At 43.9% G+C, this 22,879-nt stretch overlaps 2 protein-coding genes across 3 annotated transcripts in view; one reads left to right on the forward strand and one right to left on the reverse strand.

Moving 5' to 3' along the window:
• The window catches only part of RGS14 (regulator of G protein signaling 14), a 62,772-nt gene that overhangs the window by 39,292 nt on the left and 601 nt on the right, over positions 1 to 22,879 (reverse strand). The window contains exons 1-2 of one of the 2 annotated variants that reach the window (XM_072146031.1): positions 7,838 to 7,954; positions 3,044 to 3,172 (exon numbers count right to left, since the gene is read on the reverse strand). In XM_072146031.1, coding sequence (XP_072002132.1) covers positions 3,044 to 3,172; positions 7,838 to 7,900 — 192 coding nt within the window. In that variant the 5' untranslated portion in view covers positions 7,901 to 7,954. Of the gene's footprint in view, positions 1 to 3,043; positions 3,173 to 7,837; positions 7,955 to 22,879 lie in introns of those variants that run through there. The other variant, XM_072146032.1, reaches the window with a different exon arrangement.
• The window catches only part of LOC140126502 (uncharacterized), a 60,101-nt gene continuing 45,171 nt past the window's right edge, over positions 7,950 to 22,879 (forward strand). The window contains exon 1 of the mRNA XM_072146028.1: positions 7,950 to 8,083. The gene's annotated coding sequence lies outside the window, so the exon portion shown is untranslated. The remainder of the gene's footprint in view (positions 8,084 to 22,879) is intronic.

Here is a 22,879-nt window from a genome sequence, read left to right on the forward strand (position 1 = left end):
TTGAGGAAGATCAGTTTGAAACATGATTCGGGGTAGACTACCAGACACGTGTTTTAGGAGCCACTGGGGCACATTTACTTACCCATTCCTTGGAGTTCACAGAAAGCGCATTGTCTGACGATAATGCACTCTGCTTCAATTCTCTAAGATCGTGCGCCCGAGAACCTGCTTCCCGGATCGTGTCGCTTCCCGGATCAGGTCCGCCGGAGTTCACCTTCTTCTTCCTGGTGTATGTAATTGCATTGTCTTGTGACACAATTTGAATCTTAAATCCCGAACTGAGTCCGAATCAGTTGGATTGGCCACCCTCCCAATTTCTGTTGCATGAAAGCCAGCGCAGCTGCACCACAATCTGATCGCGTGCGACACAATGGGGCAGATTTATCAAGCAGTCTGAAAGTCAGAATATTTCCAGTTGCCCATGGCAACCAATCACAGCTCAGCTTTCATTTCACCAGTGCTCATGAATATTCTAAAGGGGAGCTGTGATTGGTTGCCATGGACAATTGGAAATATTCTGACTTTCAGACAGCTTGATAAATCTGCCCCATTGCCAGCACAAACCCCTATTAAATACCCGTCAAAGCTCAGCAAATCCCGAAACCGCCAAACAGTCCGACGAAAGTGCGATCCGCGACCCTTCGTAGATAAGCCCCACTCTGCCTCACTGTGTAGGTGTAACAATGCATTTGAATTCTGTTACTTACTATTATGTCTCTTGTATAGAGAGTTATTTCTAGTTATAATTTATTTATTGGTTTATTTGGTCACTATATGACAGCATATGTGCTGATATGTATATCTTATAGAAGTCACAATTACTTTTTGTATAAATTACTATTCTTATCGGCTAAATACGATTGTGTTACTATAGACTCCTGTCTGCTATGTCCGTTTACTTTGCTTCCCTTTTTATTGATGTTTTAAGTGAATCTAAATAACATACAGTATATATATTTTATATTCATTGGTGTCTTTACATTAGAGTATTCTCTATTTTGGTTTGTTTGGTATTCTGTTGCATATTCAAGAGGTCTAGGTTTGACCTGGTAGTAGAATATAGGGGCTGGTATGACCTATTTATTATATATCATATCTACAGGCATGGTAACGTTTTGGTTTTCTTGTTCTGTGAAATATGTTGAGGTTCATCCATATGTTTAAAAAAAAATTAAATATCCCTTTAATGTGAACTCTAACAATTGAGTTTTCTCAACTTCCCTTTACAAAGCAGGAACTGAGTGGTGCAACACTTAGGGGTCATTTATCTTAGGCTTTCCTTTTATTGTTCTACTTATTTGTATTTGCATCTATATTTACAGCTTTTCCACTCGCCTTACAAAGATAGACTTGCAATAATTTTTCAGTGGTGTACCTGATATATTTTCAAAATCCAGATGTGGATGTATATAAATCATGGTAAAATGGTGCTATTTTGGCGCAAATAAACTCCAGTCCTGAGCAGGCCTAGGCAAAAATTTACTAGGGGGTCACAGAAGAATTTGCAACTTTTGTGTGATTTAAAAAAAAGCCGCAAAGAAAGAACAGACACACATGCCTGACATTTCACCCTCTAAGATAAATGAAACTCTAAATTAAAGTCTAAATACCATAAAAAGCAAAATAAAGCACACACAAATGTGATATGTCAAACCATAGAGGAAATCTGCTTGCCGACATCATGGTGTGTGCACCACCATCGGCACACACTATGATGTCAGCAAGTGGCTTATGTCATGGTGTATGCAATGAGACCGCGCAGTGAAGCTGAAGACGGAGCTGGAGCTAAAGACAGAAGAGGACCTGCGAGGGGCATCGGAAAGGTGAGTACAGAGTATTTTGGGGGGGGTTTAGGCTGCGCAGGGAGCTGCTGGCTATATAAGCGGAGGGGGGCAGACACTGGATATATATGGGGGGGCAGTGACTGGCCATATATGGGGGCAGGCACTGGCTATATACTGGGGGGCAGGCACTTTATATCAATATGGGGCAAGCTTTGGCTATATACTGGGGTGCAGGCATTGGCTATACACTGTGGGCAGGCACTGGCTTTATACTGGGATGCAGGCACTGGCTTTATACGGGGATACAGGCACTGGCTATATACGGGGATGCAGGCACTGGCTATATACAGGGGGTACGGGCACATGCTTTATACGGAGGGCAGGCACTGGCTATATACTGGGGGCAAGCACTGGCTATATACTTGGGGCAGGCACTGGCTACATACTGGGGGCAGACACTGGCTACATACTGGGGGCAGACACTGGCTATAAACTGGGGGCAGGCACTGGCTATATACTAGGGGGCAGGCACTGGCTATATACCAGGTGGCTGCTGGCTATATACACGTGGGGGGGCACTGGCTATATAAGCGGTGGGGGGCAGGCACTGGCTATATCTGGGGGGGGGGCAGGCACTGGCTATATATGGGGGGGCAGGCACTGTTTATATACAGAGGATGAAGGCACTGGCTATATCCAAGGGATGAAGGCACTGGCTATATACAGGGGATGCAGGCACTGGCTATATACGGGGGATTCAGGCACTGGCTATATACTGGGTGCAGGCACTGACTATATACTGGGGGGCAAGCACTGTATATACACTGGGGGCATGCACTGGCTATATACTGGGGGTAGGCACTGGCTTTATACTAGGGGGCAGGCACTGGCTATATACTGGTGGATGCAGGCACTGCCTATATATGGGGTGTGCAGGCACTGGCTATATACGAGGGGGGAGGAGTTCTTTATATTTGCTGTTCTATTGATTTTTTACAAAGTTAGTGATCATTTCAGTCTAGGTAAATAAGGATTGTCACCCATGAAGCTAAAACATGTCACAGAGAATGTCATTCCCTAGGATATTTGAATTCACTGTCACATCTAGTAAGTGTTAGATAAGATGTTAGGACCAAGAATCTCAAAACTTGATGTCAGAAGTCAAATATTTCAAACTGACGCCTTCAACCCTCTGACTTTGTGGAGAGTAGAGCTGTCACATCTTGGCATTCAGTCAAGACTATTAATGTGTTTCTCACCTCCCTCTTTTCCAGCGAGCGGTTTATGTAGAAAGACTTGGAAGCTCTGAATTTATTCCTCAGCGTAGAAAGCCGACTTTTTGTGTTTCTGACCTCCCAGAAAGAGAAATCCAAAAACTGGAGGGAACGCTAAGAATGAAGAGAGAAGGACATGTTTAGAGATATATCATTATTAATGAGAGCGGTGGGAAATAATTCCATCACTTATCTACAGCTTATAAACAACTGCTTATAACTTCAAGTGAAGTTTGGCTTTTCCAAAAAGCTTTACATGTCGTGAAAAAAAAATGCTAACAAATCGGAGAAAAACTTCTAAATATATCCATAGTAGACACAGAGCTATGAGACTTAGCAGTAATAGAAGTTAGTATCAGAATATACAGCCCTTCAGTGCAAATGCATAATGACAAATGATTGTAAGACTGTTCCATCTACATGAATACCCTTTGATCCTGTTGCTCTATTAACCCCTTAGTGCTCCACGCCGTAGCTGTACTGCGCAGCTTCCAACGATTAGCGCTCAGCGCACCGGCATCATTAGCCGCGGGATTTCAGCGGTAATCTACCGCTGACATCCCCGGCTAACACCCGCGGTCGGAGTGGGCTCCGATCGCGGGTGTTTAACCCGTTAAATGCCACGGTCAACGCGACCGCGGCATTTAACATGCCTTCTGGGGGTCTTTACCCCACGATCGGCCCCCCCGCACCGTTTTCGGGGGGGGCAATCGCTGTTTTGGCTCCTCTGGGGTCCGATCGGGACCCCAGAGAAGCCTGGAGGGTTTACCTTTAAGATGGCGTCTGTGACGTCATCTTAAAGGCAAAGTGTCAGCCTATGCATCTGCATAGGCTGGCACTGATAATACCCTGCAATACATTAGTATTGCAGAGTATTATCAAGATCAAGCAATCAGATGATTGCTTGTTCATATCCCATGGTGGATCATGTAAAAAATGTACAAAATAATGTTTTTCAATAAAAAATTACTTTATAAATCACTAAAAATGCCCATAAGCCCCAAAACATATAAAGAGACATATAACGCTCAAAAAAGTCTAAATCATAACACAAACCCCACATATATAGTATCACCGCGTCCGTAACAATCCATATAATAAAACTAAATAACTATTGAACCCATATGATGAACGCCGTAAAAAAAAAACGTCAAAAACCCGCCAAAAAATATGATTTTTACCTATTATATCCCACTAAAAATGCAATAAAAAGTGATCAACAAAACATATGTACTCCAGAATGATATTGTTGCAAAGAACAACATGTCCCGCAAAAAACAAGCCATCGACCAGCTCTGTAGCCAAAAACGTAACAATGTTATGCCACTTGGAAGACAGCGATGCAAAAATGATAGATTTTTCCCCACATTAGGGTTTTATTTGGCAAATTTAGTAAAACATAAGAAAAAATATTCATGTCTGGTATCCCCGTAATCGTATCGACCCATAGAATAAAGATAACAGGATTATTAGGCTATACGGTGAACACGAAAAAAAAAAAAAGTAAAAAATCCAGTACAGAATTGATGCTTTTCTACTCATGACCTCAAAAAAAGTTCCAAAATTTTCAACAATAGGTGATACCAACCCCAAAATGGTAACACTGGAAAAAGCATCTCGTCCCGCAAAAAAAATGCCATCACATGGCCCAAATAACGGAAAAGCGAAAATTTTATAGCCTTCAAAAGGGGGCAACCAGAAAACTAAAATCCTGGCAGCTGCAGGGTGCTCCTTCCCTTCTGCGCCTCGCTGTGCCCCCATAACACAAGTAACGGCCACGTGTGGGGGGGTCGCTGCACTCAGGAGAAATTGTAGAACAAATTTTATGGTGAGTTTTCTCTTTTTATCTTTTGGAAATGTGTAAATTTTAGGGCTAAATGAATGTATAACCGACAAAATTTGACCATTCTAAATTTCACTGCCATTTTGATTCAATTACTATGAAGATCTCAAGGGGTTAACAATCTTTGTAAATGCTGTTTCTGATAGTTTGAGGGGTGCAGATTTGAAAATGGGTTGGTTATATTGGGGGTTTTGTTGCTAAATATGTAAAATTTGATTTCAAACAGTATTTATCCCCAAAATAGTCAATTCCGAAAATCGCTATTCGATTTGTAGGCTGTGTGACGTCAAAATAAATTATCCAAACATTTCAAAAATTATGAAAATGTAAAGTAGACAAATGGGAAATGTTATTCTGCAAGTTATTTAGGTGGTAAATCTATCTGCCTGAAAACGCGGTGATTTTGAATTTCGAAAATGGCAAATTTTTCTAAAAATTCATCATTTTTTTCTTTTTTTTGTAAATAAACGCAAAACTTATCAGCCAAAATTTACCACTAAAATGAAGTACAACATGTGGGGAAAAAACAATCTCAGAATCGCTTTGATAAGTAACAGTGTTCAAAAGTTATTATCACAGGAAGAGACACTGGTCAAATTTCAAAAAAAAGTTGCGAGCCTTAACCTGCAAACAGGCTGCGTTCTTAAGGGGTTAAAGGAGTACACTCAAAGCTTACATTTTCCATGTGCTGATATCAATTATGCCACCGTTGTCTGCTGCCTATACTATGACACTGAAGTTACTCCAGATGATACTGATAGATGATACTACAGTATTTTTCGGACTATAAGGCGCACCAGAGTATAAGGCGCACCATCAATAAATGCCTGCTAAAACGTCTAGGATCATATATAAGGCGCACTGGCTTATAAGGCGCACCTGATTATAAGGATGAATGACCAGCAGGTGGCAGACCCGTGCACTGTTCAAGGCAGCTGTTGTCTGTAAGTACGGTTCATATACAAGGCGCACTGGAGTATAAGGCGCACCTTTGATTTCTGAGAGAATCAAAGGATTTTTTGTGCGCCTTATAGTCCGAAAAATACGGTACTTTCAATTTAGCTTTAAGTCATATATAAAATGCAATGTAATGTGACCCTTTGGTATCACAAAATCTAGCATGATATCCATCACAGATCCAGATCCAGACTCCCTTGGTTGTGGCCATCTAGAATGTATAGCATGTACCCTTGTTTCGTAATAAAGCACATTGACCTAATAAACCAATATCAGTTTGTTGCCAACGGCTTAAAACCCCCTAGAACATGTTATTTTCATGGCCTAGTGTAGTGGAATCATCTAGAAAATCAACTTTGAAGTAAAATGAAAATTAATTGTCACTGAAGTCAAGCTTTCCCTGCAGCAGACCTGCTCCTTCAGTAACTGATGGTATTTATGTGGAGACATCACTAACCAGATCTCCTGAAGTCCAGTGCATGATATCGATCACAGGGAAGAGTTAGGAAGAACTTTGGTGCTAAACTCTCCACCTACTTAACTATGCAACAAATTTACATCTCATTTCAAAGTTGATTTTATGAATGATGCCACCATACTGGGCCATGAATGAAACATGATCTTGAAGCTGTTAAGCCGCTATACAACATTCTGGTAAAAGGTTATTAGGCCAAGTCCTGGTGACATGTTCCATTTAAACATTTCCAAATTGCAAGTCTGCACAATAATATGTACATGGTGCAGGCTTTAGCATTATAGAAGCTGAATCATGGGTTCTTTGCTGCCAAAGCCTTCTGGGGATGCTGGAGACAAAACAGAAGTGGTTTTCACCACTTTGACATCATTTGTCTTATGTGCCGAATGCTCAGTTAGTATAAGGTATAGATTAAAGACAGAAGGATTCTGCTGCCAGCAGGGCCACATTTACCACTAGGCACTGCAGACACAGTACCTAGGGCGGCCAGCTGATGGAGAGGGCCGGACAGCAGAGACTTATTTGGTCTAGAGTTATTGGTCATGGATCTTAAGTATAGAAATCTAGGTGTAGTATCTTAGGGTAAGTGAGGCTAGTGTACGCAGGCTTAGGGTTAGTGGCATAGGGATGGTGGATACGTTCAGCTTCCCTGAGGCTGCAAATATATTGCGGAAACATAACGTATTTGCATTTTGTAAGTAGTAGCATGCATTTTGCCTTTTCACATTAATGTTAATCACAAACAATACTAAACACATGCCATTAAAGGGTTAAGGTGAAGATACGTAAAAGGAGTTTTGTGTCATTGCACGCAGCTACACAGCTGATAGACAAGAGTGCACTGTGTCTTTCAGGGGTAGTCCTTTTTCTGGCCACATTGCGGTCATATGGCTACTCATTTCCTATAGACATGGATGGGGAGAGTGGTTCTCGTGTGCCCATGTCCCCCTGGCCACAAAAAGATCAATTTCCCCTTTTTGCAGCCTGTATTGCACACACGGTCATGTGCATGAGGCCTTATTAATACTAATATTAGTAATGCTAATCACTGATTGAACGATGTCAACATGTGAATGGATACACCCTGCCCAGTTGTCAATTTATTCACAAATGAAGTTCAAGAACAGAAGAGCCACAATTGTCAGTTCACCAGAAAATGTAGTATTCCGTGTAACAGACATGTGGTGGCCTGTCATCTCTAAGAGTATCTGGTGCCGCTAACAAGATCTTGCTGTATATGAAAGTCATTTGAGGAATTTCTAGTAAGTGAAATATCCTTCTGGTCACGAACCAACATACTTAACTATGTTTACATTACATTGATTATTTTCTAGAATATTTTACCAGTGACTCAACGACATAGATGAATGTACATCTACAAAGACATAGGAGCAGGGACAACTTCTGATATGAACTATATTTAACGGTCTATTTCCTGACTAAGGGATATAATATATTTAATCAAATATTTTTAGCAGAACATATCCAGCTGAACATTTCTTACTTCATGTGATAGGTAAACAAAGTGCAGGCAGATTGTCCAATATTTGTTCAGGAAAGTTGCCATAACAACCCCTCTTCCATATCTCACGTCAGTGCATGACACCAAGGCCCCTAGTCATATCCTAGTGACGGTCCTTGATCATCTGTGCTCATGGAAACCAACCTACATTGACAGGACATTGCTACACTACATGGAGAACGTGGCAGGTTGTGTCTACAAATGTCCTGGACATGGATCGCAAAACATGTATGTAATCTCAGGAATCTCTTCAGTGTCTACAATTATGGATCAATGCCTAAATGGGATGTAACTTCTCAAGGACACCGTGGTATCCCCTCCATGCTCCAAACTACATGTATTAACTTGTGCCAAAAAACATAGTTATTACGGTAAATTACTCAACAATACCATAACCACCTACTTTGCAAAAAAAAAAGCCTACAAAGATTCCCAAAGGGGATGTTCACACTGCATAATTTCGAACATAAATTATTATATTTGAAGTAGAATCTCATAAGAGATTCTTCTGGGAACATATGACATGACGGCCTCTCATTAACTTTAATGGGTAAAAAATAATGCCAAAATCTGTTGTGTGAACTGTCCACAATTGTTTAGCTGTTAAAGTATGATGACCATCATTGATTTCTTATTAAAGCAGAAGTAAATCTTTATATTAGAAAACAAATGATAAGATGTTTATCTGAGGAGGATCGGTTTGCACTCAGGGGCGTAACTACAGGGGTAGCAGTCATAGCAGCTGCTATGAGGCCCACAGTGTCATGGGGCCCCGGCATCTGGGATAGTAAGTGTGTATTGGTTGTGTATATGCTTTATGTGTGAGTGGTGTGTAAATACTGTATGTGATTAGAGATGAGCGAACACTAAAATGCTCGGGTACTCGTTATTCGAGACGAACTTTTCCCGATGCTCGAGTGCTCGTCTCGAATAACGAACCCCATTGAAGTCAATGGGAGACTCGAGCATTTTTCAAGGGGACCAAGGCTCTGCACAGGGAAGCTTGGCCAAACACCTGGGAACCTCAGAAAAGGATGGAAACACCACGGAAATGGACAGGAAACAGCAGGGGCAGCATGCATGGATGCCTCTGAGGCTGCTTAATCGCACCATTATGCCAAAATTATGGGCAACAGCATGGCCATGACAGAGCGACAGAATGAAGCTAGATAGCATGTAAAACATCCAATAATTGACCCTGACACTATAGGGGACGGCATGCAGAGGCAGAGGCAGCGGCAGCAGGCTAGAGAGTGGCATGGCGACATACCCTAATTGGACTCAGGCTTCAAACCAATGGGTGTCAGAGAGGAACCAAAGGAGGTGAGCAAGAAGCGCTCAAATAATATCGGTACATGATAAAAGTTTGCCAGTATATTTTGTGGATTACACAGCAGGGTGGCGACAAAGTTAACATGGAAGCCATGAAAACAACCCAAAATTCTGCCTGACACAGCTCGTTTGATAAGGGGACCATGTATGCTTACAGTTCATGCCAGTCGCTGCACTGGCTGCCAGTCTCCTTTCGAATACAGTTTAAAATAATAATAACCCTCATCCATAAAGCTCTGTATAATGCTGCACCCCCCTACCTCTCCTCTCTTATCTCAGTCTATCGCCCAACCCGTGCTCTTAGATCCGCCAGTGATCTTAGATTAACCTCTACCCTAGTGCGGACCTCCCACTCGCGTCTCCAAGACTTCTCTAGAGCTGCACCAATTCTATGGAATGCTCTGCTCCGGACTATCAGACTAATACCTAACCTCCAAAGTTTCAAACGTGCTCTTAAAACCCATTTCTTTAGGCAAGCCTATAACACTCATTAACTGCATGAAGTTTTAACTCTTCTACTAACCCGTCCTGTGTCGTCCTCCCATCTGTTATCCAGCAACCAACAGGCACCAGACTTCTCTGCAGTCCCATTCACCCTGGACCTGGTATATAAGATGACGGCTGAGTGGTTCAAGCGACAGCAATTCCATTTATTATATTTTTTTCTATTCCCTAAGAAGAATGGCTTGACCATTAAATATTCTTTTACCTCGTGTTACCCCATCATCTTCATAAACCGTAAGCTCTGGCGAGCAGGGACCTCACTCCTGTTGTTCCATACAAATGTTGTGCTCTGTTACATTACATTTGTATTTGTTTCCTATGATTTGTAAAGCGCTACAGAATATGATGACGCTATATAAATAAAGATTATTATTATTATTATTATTATGGAGGCAGTGAACTAGTAGTAGATTAAAGGTGCTGCAACTATGTTAGTTGGATCTTGGGATGGAGCTGGCGCTCTGCAGCCAGGCGAGCTTTTGCCAATCCAAGCCCCTGTCTCTAGGCTACTCCCCAAACAGCACTTCTAAGAACCTTTTGTATAAGATCAAGTGTAGTAGCGTTCTTATAAGTTTAGGATATGGCGGGTGAGGGGAATGTAAACAGATGCGCAAGAAGCGCTGAAATAATATCCCTAAATGGTAAAAGTTTGCAAGTATATTTTGTGGATTACACAGCAGGGTGGCGACAAAGTTAACAACTTTGATGTGGAATGCCCTGTAATAGCTCTTGGGCGGTGTGCCTTTTATCGCCTAGGCTCAGCAGTTTCAGCACCGCCTGCTGTCGCTTAGCGACGGCACTGCTGCTGTGCCTAGAGCTACCGACTGATGGCGCCATGCCCACGGATGGTAATTCGGAGGAGGAGGAGGTGGAGGAGGGGTGGGAGGAGGTATAGTAGGCCTTTGAGACCTGGACCGAGGTAGGCCCCGCAATTCTCTGCGTCGGCAGTATATGACCAGCCCCAGGGTCAGACTCGGTCCCAGCCTGCACCAAGTTAAGTGTAGTAGCGTTCTTATAAGTTTGGGATATGGCGGGTGAGGGGAATGTAAACAGATGCGCAAGAAGCGCATGATGCGCATGGAGCTGGCGCTCCGCTGCCAGGCAAGCTTTCGCCAATTCAAGCCCCTGTCTCTAGGCTACTCCCCAAACAGCACTTCTAAGAACCTTTTGTATAAGATCAAGTGTAGTAGCGTTCTTATAAGTTTAGGATATGCCGGGTGAGGGGAATGTAAACAGATGCGCAAGAAGCGCTGAAATAATATCCCTAAATGGTAAAAGTTTGCCAGTATATTTTGTGGATAACACAGCAGGGTGGCGACAAAGTTAACAACTTTGATGTGGAATCCATGAAAACAACCCAAATTTCTGCCTGACACACCTCGTTTGATAAAGGGACGATGTATGGAGGCAGCTATATGGACGACTTTTGGAGGTAGCAATGGAGACAACGTGTGGAGGCTGCTATGGAGACAATTTAATTTGGATAGTGCCTGTATGTGGCAGTCCCAAACATTTTTCAAACCAGAGGAGCAGGTAGGTGGCCCTGCAGTAAAATGGAATAGATTGAGTGCCTGTATGTGGCAGTCCCAAAAATGTTTCAAACCAGAGGAGCAGGTAGGTGGCCCTCCAGTAAAATGGAATAGATTGAGTGCCTGTATGTGGCAGTCCCAAAAATGTTTCAAACCAGAGGAGCAGGTAGGTGGCCCTGCAGTAAAATGGAATAGATTGAGTGCCTGTATGTGGCAGTCCCAAAAATGTTTCAAACCAGAGGAGCAGGTAGGTGGCCCTCCAGTAAAATGGAATAGATTGAGTGCCTGTATGTGGCAGTCCCAAAAATGTTTCAAACCAGAGGAGCAGGTAGGTGGCCCTGCAGTAAAATGGAATAGATTGAGTGCCTGTATGTGGCAGTCCCAAAAATTTTTCAAACCAGAGGAGCAGGTAGGTGGCCCTCCAGTAAAATGGAATAGATTGAGTGCCTGTATGTGGCAGTCCCAAAAATGTTTCAAACCAGAGGAGCAGGTAGGTGGCCCTGCAGTAAAATGGAATAGATTGAGTGCCTGTATGTGGCAGTCCCAAACATTTTTCAAACCAGAGGAGCAGGTAGGTGGCCCTCCAGTAAAATGGAATAGATTGAGTGCCTGTATGTGGCAGTCCCAAAAATGTTTCAAACCAGAGGAGCAGGTAGGTGGCCCTGCAGTAAAATGGAATAGATTGAGTGCCTGTATGTGGCAGTCCCAAAAATGTTTCAAACCAGAGGAGCAGGTAGGTGGCCCTGCAGTAAAATGGAATAGATTGAGTGCCTGTATGTGGCACTCACAAAAATTGTTTCAAACAGAGGACCGGGTAGGTGGCCCTCCAGAAAAATTAAATGCATGAAGTACTATAGCAAGAGCCAGTGGGCCCTGTCAAAAAATAGCCATTTTCCTCTGCTTTACTGTACAAAGAGGAGGAGAAGGAGGAAAATGAGGAGGAGGAGGAGTGGATCAATTATTCAGGTTGAGCTTCCTTCACCTGGTGGAGATTGGAAATTCTGAGAAATCCAGCCTTTATTCATTTTAATAAGCGTCAGCCTGTCAGCGCTGTCAGTCGACAGGCGTGTACGCTTATCGGTGATGATGCCACCAGCTGCACTGAAAACCCGCTCGGACAAGACGCTAGCGGCAGGGCAGGCAAGAACCTCCAAGGCGTACAGCGCCAGTTCGTGCCACATGTCCAGCTTTGAAACCCAGTAGTTGTAGGGAGCTGTGTGATCATTTAGGACGATGGTATGGTCAGCTACGTACTCCCTCACCATCTTTCTGTAAAGATCAGCCCTACTCTGCCGAGACTGGGGACAGGTGACAGTGTCTTGCTGGGGTGACATAAAGCTGGCAAAAGCCTTGTAAAGCGTACCCTTGCCAGTGCTGGACAAGCTGCCTGCTCGCCTACTCTCCCTCGCTACTTGTCCCGCAGAACTACGCACTCTGCCGCTAGCGCTGTCAGAAGGGAAATACTGTTTCAGCTTGTGCACCAGGGCCTGCTGGTATTCATGCATTCTCACACTCCTTTCCTCTGCAGGGATGAGAGTGGAAAGATTTTGCTTGTACCGTGGGTCCAGGAGAGTGAACACCCAGTAATCGGTGCTGGAATAAATTCTTTGAACGCGAGGGTCACGGGATAGGCAGCCTAGCATGAAATCTGCCATATGCGCCAGAGTACCAACGCGTAAGAATTCACTCCCCTCACTGGCCTGACTGTCCATTTCCTCCTCCTCCAACTCCTCCAACTCCTCTTCTTCTGCCCATACACGCTGAACAGTAAAGGACTCAACAATGGTCCCCTCTTGTGTCTCGCCAACATTCTCCTCCTCTTCCTCCTCATCCTCCTCCACCTCCACCTCCTCCGATATGCGCTGAGAAACAGACCTGAGGGTGCTTTGGCTATCAACAAGGGAATATTCTTCCCCTGTCTCTTGTGACGAGCGCAAAGCTTCCGACTTCATGCTGACCAGAGAGTTTTTCAACAGGCCAAGCAGCGGGATGGTGAGGCTGATGATGGCGGCATCGCCACTGACCATCTGTGTTGACTCCTCAAAGTTACTCAGCACCTGACAGATATCAGACATCCACGTCCACTCCTCATTGTAGACTTGAGGAAGCTGACTGACCTGACTACCAGTTCTGGTGGAAGTTGACATCTGGCAGTCTACAATCGCTCTGCGCTGCTGGTAAACTCTGGATAACATGGTCAGTGTTGAATTCCACCTCGTGGGCACGTCGCACAACAGTCGGTGAGCGGGCAGTTGGAGGCGGCGCTGCGCTGCCCTGAGAGTGGCAGCATCTGGGCTGGACTTCCTGAAATGCGCACAGATGCGGCGCACCTTCGTGAGCAAATCAGACAGATTGGGGTATGTCTTGAGGAAACGCTGAACTATCAGATTTAACACATGGGCCAGGCATGGCACATGTGTCAGTCTGCCGAGTTGCAGAGCCGCCACCAGGTTACGGCCGTTGTCACACACAACCATTCCCGGCTTGAGGTTCAGCGGTGCCAGCCACAGATCAGTCTGCGCCGTGATGCCCTGTAATAGCTCTTGGGCGGTGTGCCTTTTGTCGCCTAGGCTCAGCAGTTTGAGCACCGCCTGCTGTCGCTTAGCGACGGCACTGCTGCTGTGCCTAGAGCTACCGACTGATGGTGCCGTGCCCACGGATGGTAGTTCGGAGGAGGAGGTGGAGGAGGGGTGGGAGGAGGAGGAGGCATAGTAGGCCTGAAACACCTGGACCGAGGTAGGCCCCGCAATCCTCGGCGTCGGCAGTATATGAGCAGCCCCAGGGTCAGACTCGGTCCCAGCCTCCACCAAGTTAACCCAATGTGCCGTCAGAGATATATAGTGGCCCTGCCCGGCAGCACTCGTCCACGTGTCCGTGGTCAGGTGGACCTTGTCAGAAACGGCGTTGGTCAGGGCACGGATTATGTTGTCTGACACGTGCTGGTGCAGGGCTGGGACGGCACATCGGGAAAAGTAGTGGCGGCTGGGGACCGAATACCGAGGGGCGGCCGCCGCCATGAGGCTGCGAAAGGCCTCGGTCTCTACTAGCCTATAGGGCAGCATCTCCAGGCTTAGCAATCTGGAAATGTGCACATTAAGGGCTTGGGCGTGCGGGTGGGTTGCACTATATTTGTGTTTCCGCTCCAGCGTCTGGGGTATGGAGAGCTGAACGCTGGTGGATGCTGTGGAGGATCGTGGAGGCGACGATGGGGTTTTTGTGGCAGGGTCCTGGGCAGGGGGCTGACTAGCAGCTGACACAGGGGAAGGAGCAGTGGTGTGCACGGCCGGAGGTGAACGGGCTTGTTGCCACTGAGTGGGGTGTTTAGCATTCATATGCCTGCGCATACTGGTGGTAGTTAAGCTAGTAGTGGTGGAACCCCTGCTGAGCCTGGTTTGGCAAATGTTGCACACCACAGTCCGTCGGTCATCCGGTGTTTCCTTAAAGAACCTCCAGACTTCTGAAGATCTAGCCCTCGCCGCAAGAGCCCTCGCCACGGGAGCTTCACTAGTTGACACATTTGGCGCTGATGCACCAGCTCTGGCCCTGCCTCTCCGTCTGGCCCCACCACTGCCTCTTCCAACCTGTTCTGGTCGAGGACTCTCCTCCGTCTCAGAAGCACTGTGTTCACCCGGCCTCTCAACCCAGCTTGGGTCTGTCACCTCATCATCCTCCGATCCCTCAGTCTGCTCCCCCCTCGGACTTCCTGCCCTGACAACAACTTCCCCACTGTCTGACAACCGTGTCTCCTCATCGTCGGACACCTCTTTACACACTTCCACTACGTCAAGAAGGTCATCATCACCCACAGACTGTGACTGGTGGAAAACCTGGGCATCGGAAAATAGCTCAGCAGCAACCGGACAAGTGGTTTGTGACTGTGGGAAGGGTCCAGAAAACAGTTCCTCAGAGTATGCCGGTTCAAATGCCAAATTTTCCTGGGAGGGGGCAGACTGGGGGGGAGGAGGCTGAGGTGCAGGAGCTGGAGGAGTGGCGATTTCGGTGACATGGGTGGACTGCGTGGAAGACTGACTGGCGGTGGACAAATTGCTCGAAGCATTGTCAGCAATCCACGACATCACCTGTTCGCACTGTTCTGGCCTCAACAGTGCTCTACCACGAGTCCCAGTAACTTCAGACATGAACCTAGGGAGTGTAGCTCTGCGGCGTTCCCCTGCTCCCTCATCAGCGGGTGGTGTCTCACCCCGCCCAGGACCACGGCCTCTGACCCCTGCAGTAGTTGGACGCCCACGTCCCCGCCCTCGTCCTCTACCCCTAGCCCTCGGGTTAAACATTTTTAAAATGAGAGTTATAACTTTATTTTTTTTTTTAACTTTTTTTTGTTTTTTTTTGTGTTTTTTGTTTTTTTTTGAGTTTTTAAAACCAAACAATGCTATCCTATTGCTATGGCTATTTTCTAGCCAAGTATCAAAGCACACTACTATGCCAGATGAGATGACACTGAGTTAGTGCCTAATTGAAATCCAACCCCTACTAAATTTTCCCACTTCGGTTTATGCTATGGATATGTGCGTCACTAAGCGCAGAACACAGCGGTCGCAAGTCTCACTACAAATTGCTCAGAATTGGCTAGTACATGCACTGCAGAAAGTACAGCCACCAGCAGATCAACCAGAAATCAAATATATAGAACGCTACTGTAGGCGTAAGTAAGCTCTTGGTATTCTCCTGTGGCTATTTTCTAGCCAAGTATCAAAGCACACTACTATGCCAGATGAGATGACACTGAGTTAGTGCCTAATTGAAATCCAACCCCTACTAAATTTTCCCACTTCGGTCTTTGCTATGGATATGTGCGTCACTAAGCGCAGAACACAGCGGTCGCAAGTCTCACTACAAATTGCTCAGAATTGGCTAGTACATGCACTGCAGAAAGTACAGCCACCAGCAGATCAACCAGAAATCAAATATATAGAACGCTACTGTATGCGTAAGTAAGCTCTTTGTATTCTCCTATGGCTATTTTCTAGCCAAGTATCAAAGCACACTACTATGCCAGATGAGATGACACTGAGTTAGTGCCTAATTGAAATCCAACCCCTACTAAATTTTCCCACTTCGGTCTTTGCTATGGATATGTGCGTCACTAAGCGCAGAACACAGCGGTCGCAAGTCTCACTACAAATTGCTCAGAATTGGCTAGTACATGCACTGCAGAAAGTACAGCCACCAGCAGATCAACCAGAAATCAAATATATAGAACGCTACTGTATGCGTAAGTAAGCTCTTTGTATTCTCCTATGGCTATTTTCTAGCCAAGTATCAAAGCACACTACTATGCCAGATGAGATGACACTGAGTTAGTGCCTAATTGAAATCCAACCCCTACTAAATTTTCCCACTTCGGTCTTTGCTATGGATATGTGCGTCACTAAGCGCAGAACACAGCGGTCGCAAGTCTCACTACAAATTGCTCAGAATTGGCTAGTACATGCACTGCAGAAAGTACAGCCACCAGCAGATCAACCAGAAATCAAATATATAGAACGCTACTGTAGGCGTAAGTAAGCTCTTTGTATTCTCCTATGGCTATTTTCTAGCCAAGTATCAAAGCACACTACTATGCCAGATGAGATGACACTGAGTTAGTGCCTAATTGAAATCCAACCCCTACTAAATTTTCCCACTTCGGTCTTTGCTATGGATATGTGCGTCACTAAGCGCAGAACACAGCGGTCGCAAGTCTCACTACAAATTGCTCAGAATTGGCTAGTACATGCACTGCAGAAAGTACAGCCACCAGCAGATCAACCAGAAATCAAATATATAGAACGCTACTGTATGCGTAAGTAAGCTCTTTGTATTCTCCTATGGCTATTTTCTAGCCAAGTATCAAAGCACACTACTATGCCAGATGAGATGACACTGAGTTAGTGCCTAATTGAAATCCAACCCCTACTAAATTTTCCCACTTCGGTCTTTGCTATGGATATGTGCGTCACTAAGCGCAGAACACAGCGGTCGCAAGTCTCACTACAAATTGCTCAGAATTGGCTAGTACATGCACTGCAGAAAGTACAGCCACCAGCAGATCAACCAGAAATCAAATATATAGAACGCTACTGTATGCGTAAGTAAGCTCTTTGTATTCTCCTATGGCTATTTTCTAGCCAAGTATCAAAGCACACTACTATGCCAGATGAGATGACACTGAGTTAGTGCCTAATTGAAATCCAACCCCTACTAAATTTTCCCACTTCGGTCTTTGCTATGGATATGTGTGCCACTAAGAGCTAAACACAACGGTAGCAAGTCCCCCTGCTAATTCCTCACAAAATGGTACTAGATGCAAATTAAAATAAAAAAAGTAGAACGTTATTGTAGCCCTAAGAAGGGCTGTTGGGTTCTTTGAGAATCACTCCTGCCTAACAGTAAGCTAATAGAACACCCTAACGCTTTCCCTGACCAGCAGCAGCTCTCTCCCTAGCGGCATCCAGACACAGAATGATCCGAGCAGCGCGGGCAGCGGCTAGTCTATCCCAGGGTCACCTGATCTGGCCAGCCAACCACTGCTATCGACGTGTAAGGGTACCACGTCATGCTGGGTGGAGTGCAGAGTCTCCTGGCTTGTGATTGGCTCTGTTTCTGGCCGCCAAAAAGCAAAACGGCGGGAGCTGCCATTTTCTCGAGCGGGCGAAGTATTCGTCCGAGCAACGAGCAGTTTCGAGTACCCTAATGCTCGACCGAGCATCAAGCTCGGACGAGCATGTTCGCTCATCTCTATATGTGATGTATATATACTGTATGTCTGTGTATAAGATGCATGAGTGTATATGGTACTGTATGTATATGCTGCATGTACGTATATATGGGGTATATATACTGTGTGTGTTTGTAAATCACATGTATGAGTATATAAATATTTATATTTTTTGTGTGGTAAGGGGGGCCCCATTCAGAAGCCTGCTATGGGACCCTGCATCTCCTAGTTATGCCCATGTTTGCACTGTTATTAGCTCAGATCAACATTACTTCTTTTATTTTCTGGACCTACTGAATGATTGTGGATCTTTGGAATATTGGGGCTCATTTACTAGGAGTCGTACTCTGCACTTTAGTTGGACCGATCACGTTCTTCATGGCTAAAACAGCTTACACAGGTATTTGAGAAGTATCTATGCTGCAATTGTGTCACACTCAAACCTTTTGTGGCACAGCTGCGCTGGCATCCATGCCACACAAATTAGGGTGCGTGCCGTCATCGCCAGCATCTAGTGTGCGCACGAGAATTAAAACCCGCTGGAGTGGCGACCAGAGGATAAGGGGAGTACTGGCCCCCTCATGAATATACCCGACTGCAAGCACAAAGTTACGTGGATCCAACCTCTAATTTGGTAAGAGGCCAGTTCTTCAAGGAATATTTACCTTAACTTTCCCTATATTGGTATAAATTTAGCATAGATAGAAAGGGGCTGGGGAGAGGATAATGGGGGGCATGTTCTGATAGGGGCCTCTTTGGGGCTGACAGATCCTCTTTAACTTTCAAAGAGGACCAGTGAAGGGAAGTGATACATTCATGATTTCTGGCAACCAGTCTTAGTGAATCGCCGCACCCAGCATTATAGACGGACAATGCACTTTTAGTGAACTCAAGTGATCTTGTAAGTAAATGTGCCCCATTGTTTACAGTTTTGGGCACCAGTGTATAAAAAGGACATAGTAGAGCTGGAACGGGTGCAGAGGAGAGAAACCAGGATTATTGGGGGAATGGGGGAACTAGAATACACTGACAGATTACAAAATTTGGGATTATTCAGTTTAGAAAAAAGACGACTGAGGGGAGACCTCATTACAATGTACAAATACCTGAACGGACAGTACAAGGATCTCTCCAAAGATCTTTTTATACCTCGGCCTGTGACCAGGACAAGGGGGCATCCTCTACGGCTAGAGGAGAGGCGATTTTACCATCAACATAGACAAAGGTTCTTTACTGTAAGAGCAGTGAGACTATGGAACTCTCTGCCGCAGGAGGTTGTTATGGCGGACTCTATGTACATGTTCAAGAGAGGCCTGGATGACTTTCTGGAGAGAAAAAATATCATGAGTTATGGGGATAAAACATTTATTTAATTCTTTAAGGTTGGACTTGATGGACTTGCATCTTTTTCCAGCCTTATATACTATGATACTATGATCTACAAGTTAAGTGTTCAGAGGATGTTTACCAGTAAAAAAAAAATGTTCTCTAAATTTTTTATATATGTGCATATGTCTTCTTTTACCCACACTGGCTGTTCTAACTTTCATTGAGAAAAACATTTTATTTCTTTATTTACTTTTTTTTTTATACTTTGCTGTACTTCAAAACTGCCCCATATGGAGACTACAATACTATAAATGGCATGATAGTTAAGAGAAATCTGTCAGTAGGAATTGGCATAATCAACCATGTTAGTATCTTGTCAAGAAACCATCTTTCTTTCATGGCTCAGGGTGGTGCATTATTCAGAAAATCAACTTTGAAGTGAGCTGTTAAATGATTGGATACGGTCACTGAAGTCAAGCTTTCCTTGCTTCAGAATGCATGATGTCATGGCAGATGGGACATTTTGAGACAGGAAGAGCTTGACTTCAGTACTAAACTCTCTTTATACAACCAGTTTACATCCCTCTTCAAAGCTAATTTTATGTCTGATGCTACTACACTGGGCCATGAAAGAAACATGTGGAAGGTGTTTTTTATCTGCGTGAAAAAAAAACTATTTTGAGCTTAAAATGGAAAGTATGGAGTATACATAGAGAATATAAAGTAACCAAACTCGTAAAGTAACAATTGTGCAATGTGTGAATGGCTAATTTTAAAATATTGGCTCACATTTATCAAAGCCCCTGCAGCAGTTTTGTGTCTGACTTTGCACGTTCTTTTCAGTGCAAACGATCGATGCACATTACATTAGACACGTTTGTGTCGTAACTTCACTTAACACAAATTTCTGCACTGAAATGGACGTTCCTGTGCACAGTCACATTGTGCTTTTTTTTTTTATCAAAGTCTGACAGAATTGTGTTGCACGCTCAGTGTTAAAGGTGCACCAAAAAAACATTGGTGCACTTTGGCGGAACAGCACAGGGGGCGCCAGATTCATGCAGAACGTGCGCACAATTCCTGAATCTGGCGCACACTGCACTATACACAGGGAGATAGTGCAGTTTGCACTGATTTTGATAAATGTGGTCCATTATCTTTAGGTTAAAGAAAGAAGAAAAAGAGTTGTTTTTGTCATCTCCATCTCAGTATGCAGTTTCTCCAATATTATTTGACCAGGGTACAGAGTGTCTCTGCAGTCAGAGGGTAATGCTGTTAATAATAAGGCATTACATAGGAAAGAGGAAGTGAGGACGACACAAGGATATATGGACGTCATATGAAAAGGTCACCCACTTGAGGCACCACTCAGTGAAAAAAGAATGAGGGCTGCTATATAAGACTACGTACTACACAACATATTACACAGTGGAAGCAGTTGGCAAGGACAGACCATTTTCGGTGAATTATTACAGAACAAGAAGTTATATATTGTTCTACCTTACTTCATCTTGTGACATTTTACAAAGTGCCTGCTATTTTTAATTCATGAGGCAGACCAGTAACACATAGGCATAACATTGAGTTAATTAACAACATCCCACCTTGTCAGATCACTGAAGGAAAGTGGGAATGTTGTCCTACGTGATGAATACATTTGTGACAGTGGCTGTGGTTGGACAGACCCCAACATTCTTTATACGATCAATGCACATTACATTAGACAAATAGGATAGATAGATAGATAGATAGATAGATAGATAGATAGATAGATAGATAGATAGATAGATAGATAGATAGATAGCAGCACAAAGGCATTTTTCAAATCAACATACCAAAGGTTATTGGAACCTGTCATCTTGTAAAAATGATTATCCTGATGACAGGTTCCCTTTAAGTTTGTGTTTTCTAGAATTCTTGGAACTCATTTAAATACAGCCTATACATTTACAGTATAGGCTAACAAATACATACATAGATAAATTACCATTGGATGAGATAAATTAAAAAATAGATGAAAGGTGACACATCAGATATGTACATATTTAGATGCAGGTAGGAAACTAGGCAGCACTCAGAGTTCAGAGTTCTTTTTAAAGGTGATGTTTATTCAAAGTGTGGCTCAGGAGCCTGTTGACTCCGTGCTGACTGTTTTCTTGTACATATTTAGATATCTATGGGATAGATAGGCCCTTTGGGATACTTTATACTGTCGGTATACTATGGTGCTGTTGTAGATAGATGAGATAAAGTTGACTTACAGCCTTTGTAAGACCCGAGGTTGTAATGGCGACAGATCGTTGTTCCCTGATGACATCAAGGGGAGCGACGATTTAAGCCAAGATGGCCGCCCACGTAATGAAAGAATTACGGGTGGGTGTTTGCTTCACAGGACAACTTATTGAATCTTGCTTCAATAAGGTGCCCCCATAACCTGGCGTATAAGATGACTCTGGAACAGAAGATTTTCAGGGGTTAGAAGGTCGTCTTATACGCCAGAAAACGCGGTACATAAAAATGGTGCAAAATCTTTTCTGCTTATTGTACATGACACTCCTTATGTGACATTCCTATTTTATCTTTTCTGGAACTGGACGGCAAAACTAGCAAATGGTCATTCCAATCCTCTTGTCATTAGACATGTCTCTACACACTCGTAGGGGAGTTTTATCAGGGCATGTACATCAGTCTTCGGGTGTACAAGTCCCGAAATAATTAAAATTAATAGCGAACCACCATCTGCCAAGGGGGCGTGGAAGGGTGTGGCCAGAGGCGGACTGTTTTAAAAAGAAATAGAAGTTTGAAGCAGTTATGTATGTAAAAGGGACACACAAAATGTGTTTAATATAAAATGGGTGTTACCATTCCTCTTATCAAAATAGTTTTGTCACTAAAAATTTTGAGACTATAACCACTGATTTGACATTGTATGACTGTCCAGGGATACCTTCCCCCACTTCTGGTAATACACGGTTGTCAATTTATTCATAACACCCTAAAAAATACTAGAAGAACACCACAATGCAAAGCTGAAAGTTGTTTGTAAAAATAATTTTACAGCATAACTTTTTGCTTCAAAAATAAATACTAAACTTTGTAAAATACTTCATTTAGTTACTTTGTGGCTTTTTTCTGCTCCTCCTATCTCCTGAAGTGAGCAGTCCCCTAAACAGCAGAGAGATATCGAACTATGAAATAAGATTTACTCATTCCATGCCTAGTAAATATTTCCCTTGAAGATTTGTTATCAGGTTATCTATCAGCTGTGAGTGAAGCAAGGGCAAAAGAAGCTGATTTACATAAACTGCTTAAATAAGGAAGAAAGGCAGGAGGAAAAGAAGGACGTATGTCCATATTAATTTAATAAAGTATGAAACAAAGTTTAGTATTATCATTTCATTACAAATTTAGTTACACTTTAAAGAAACAAAAACAAGCATTTTATAGTAATTGAATATTGACCTTTAGGGCAGTTTTGGGTGAGACCTCTGGGGGAGTTGCAGATTGGATGGTGACCAGTCTGTAGTAATGCAGTGGGCAGAATCTCACTGTGTCAGTCTCCACCCTCTCAAGCACGTAGAACACTACATATTAAGGTTGTATGGTTAAAGC

Source organism: Engystomops pustulosus, chromosome 4 (genome assembly GCF_040894005.1).
Source record: "Engystomops pustulosus chromosome 4, aEngPut4.maternal, whole genome shotgun sequence".
NCBI classification, from domain to species: Eukaryota; Metazoa; Chordata; class Amphibia; order Anura; family Leptodactylidae; genus Engystomops; species Engystomops pustulosus.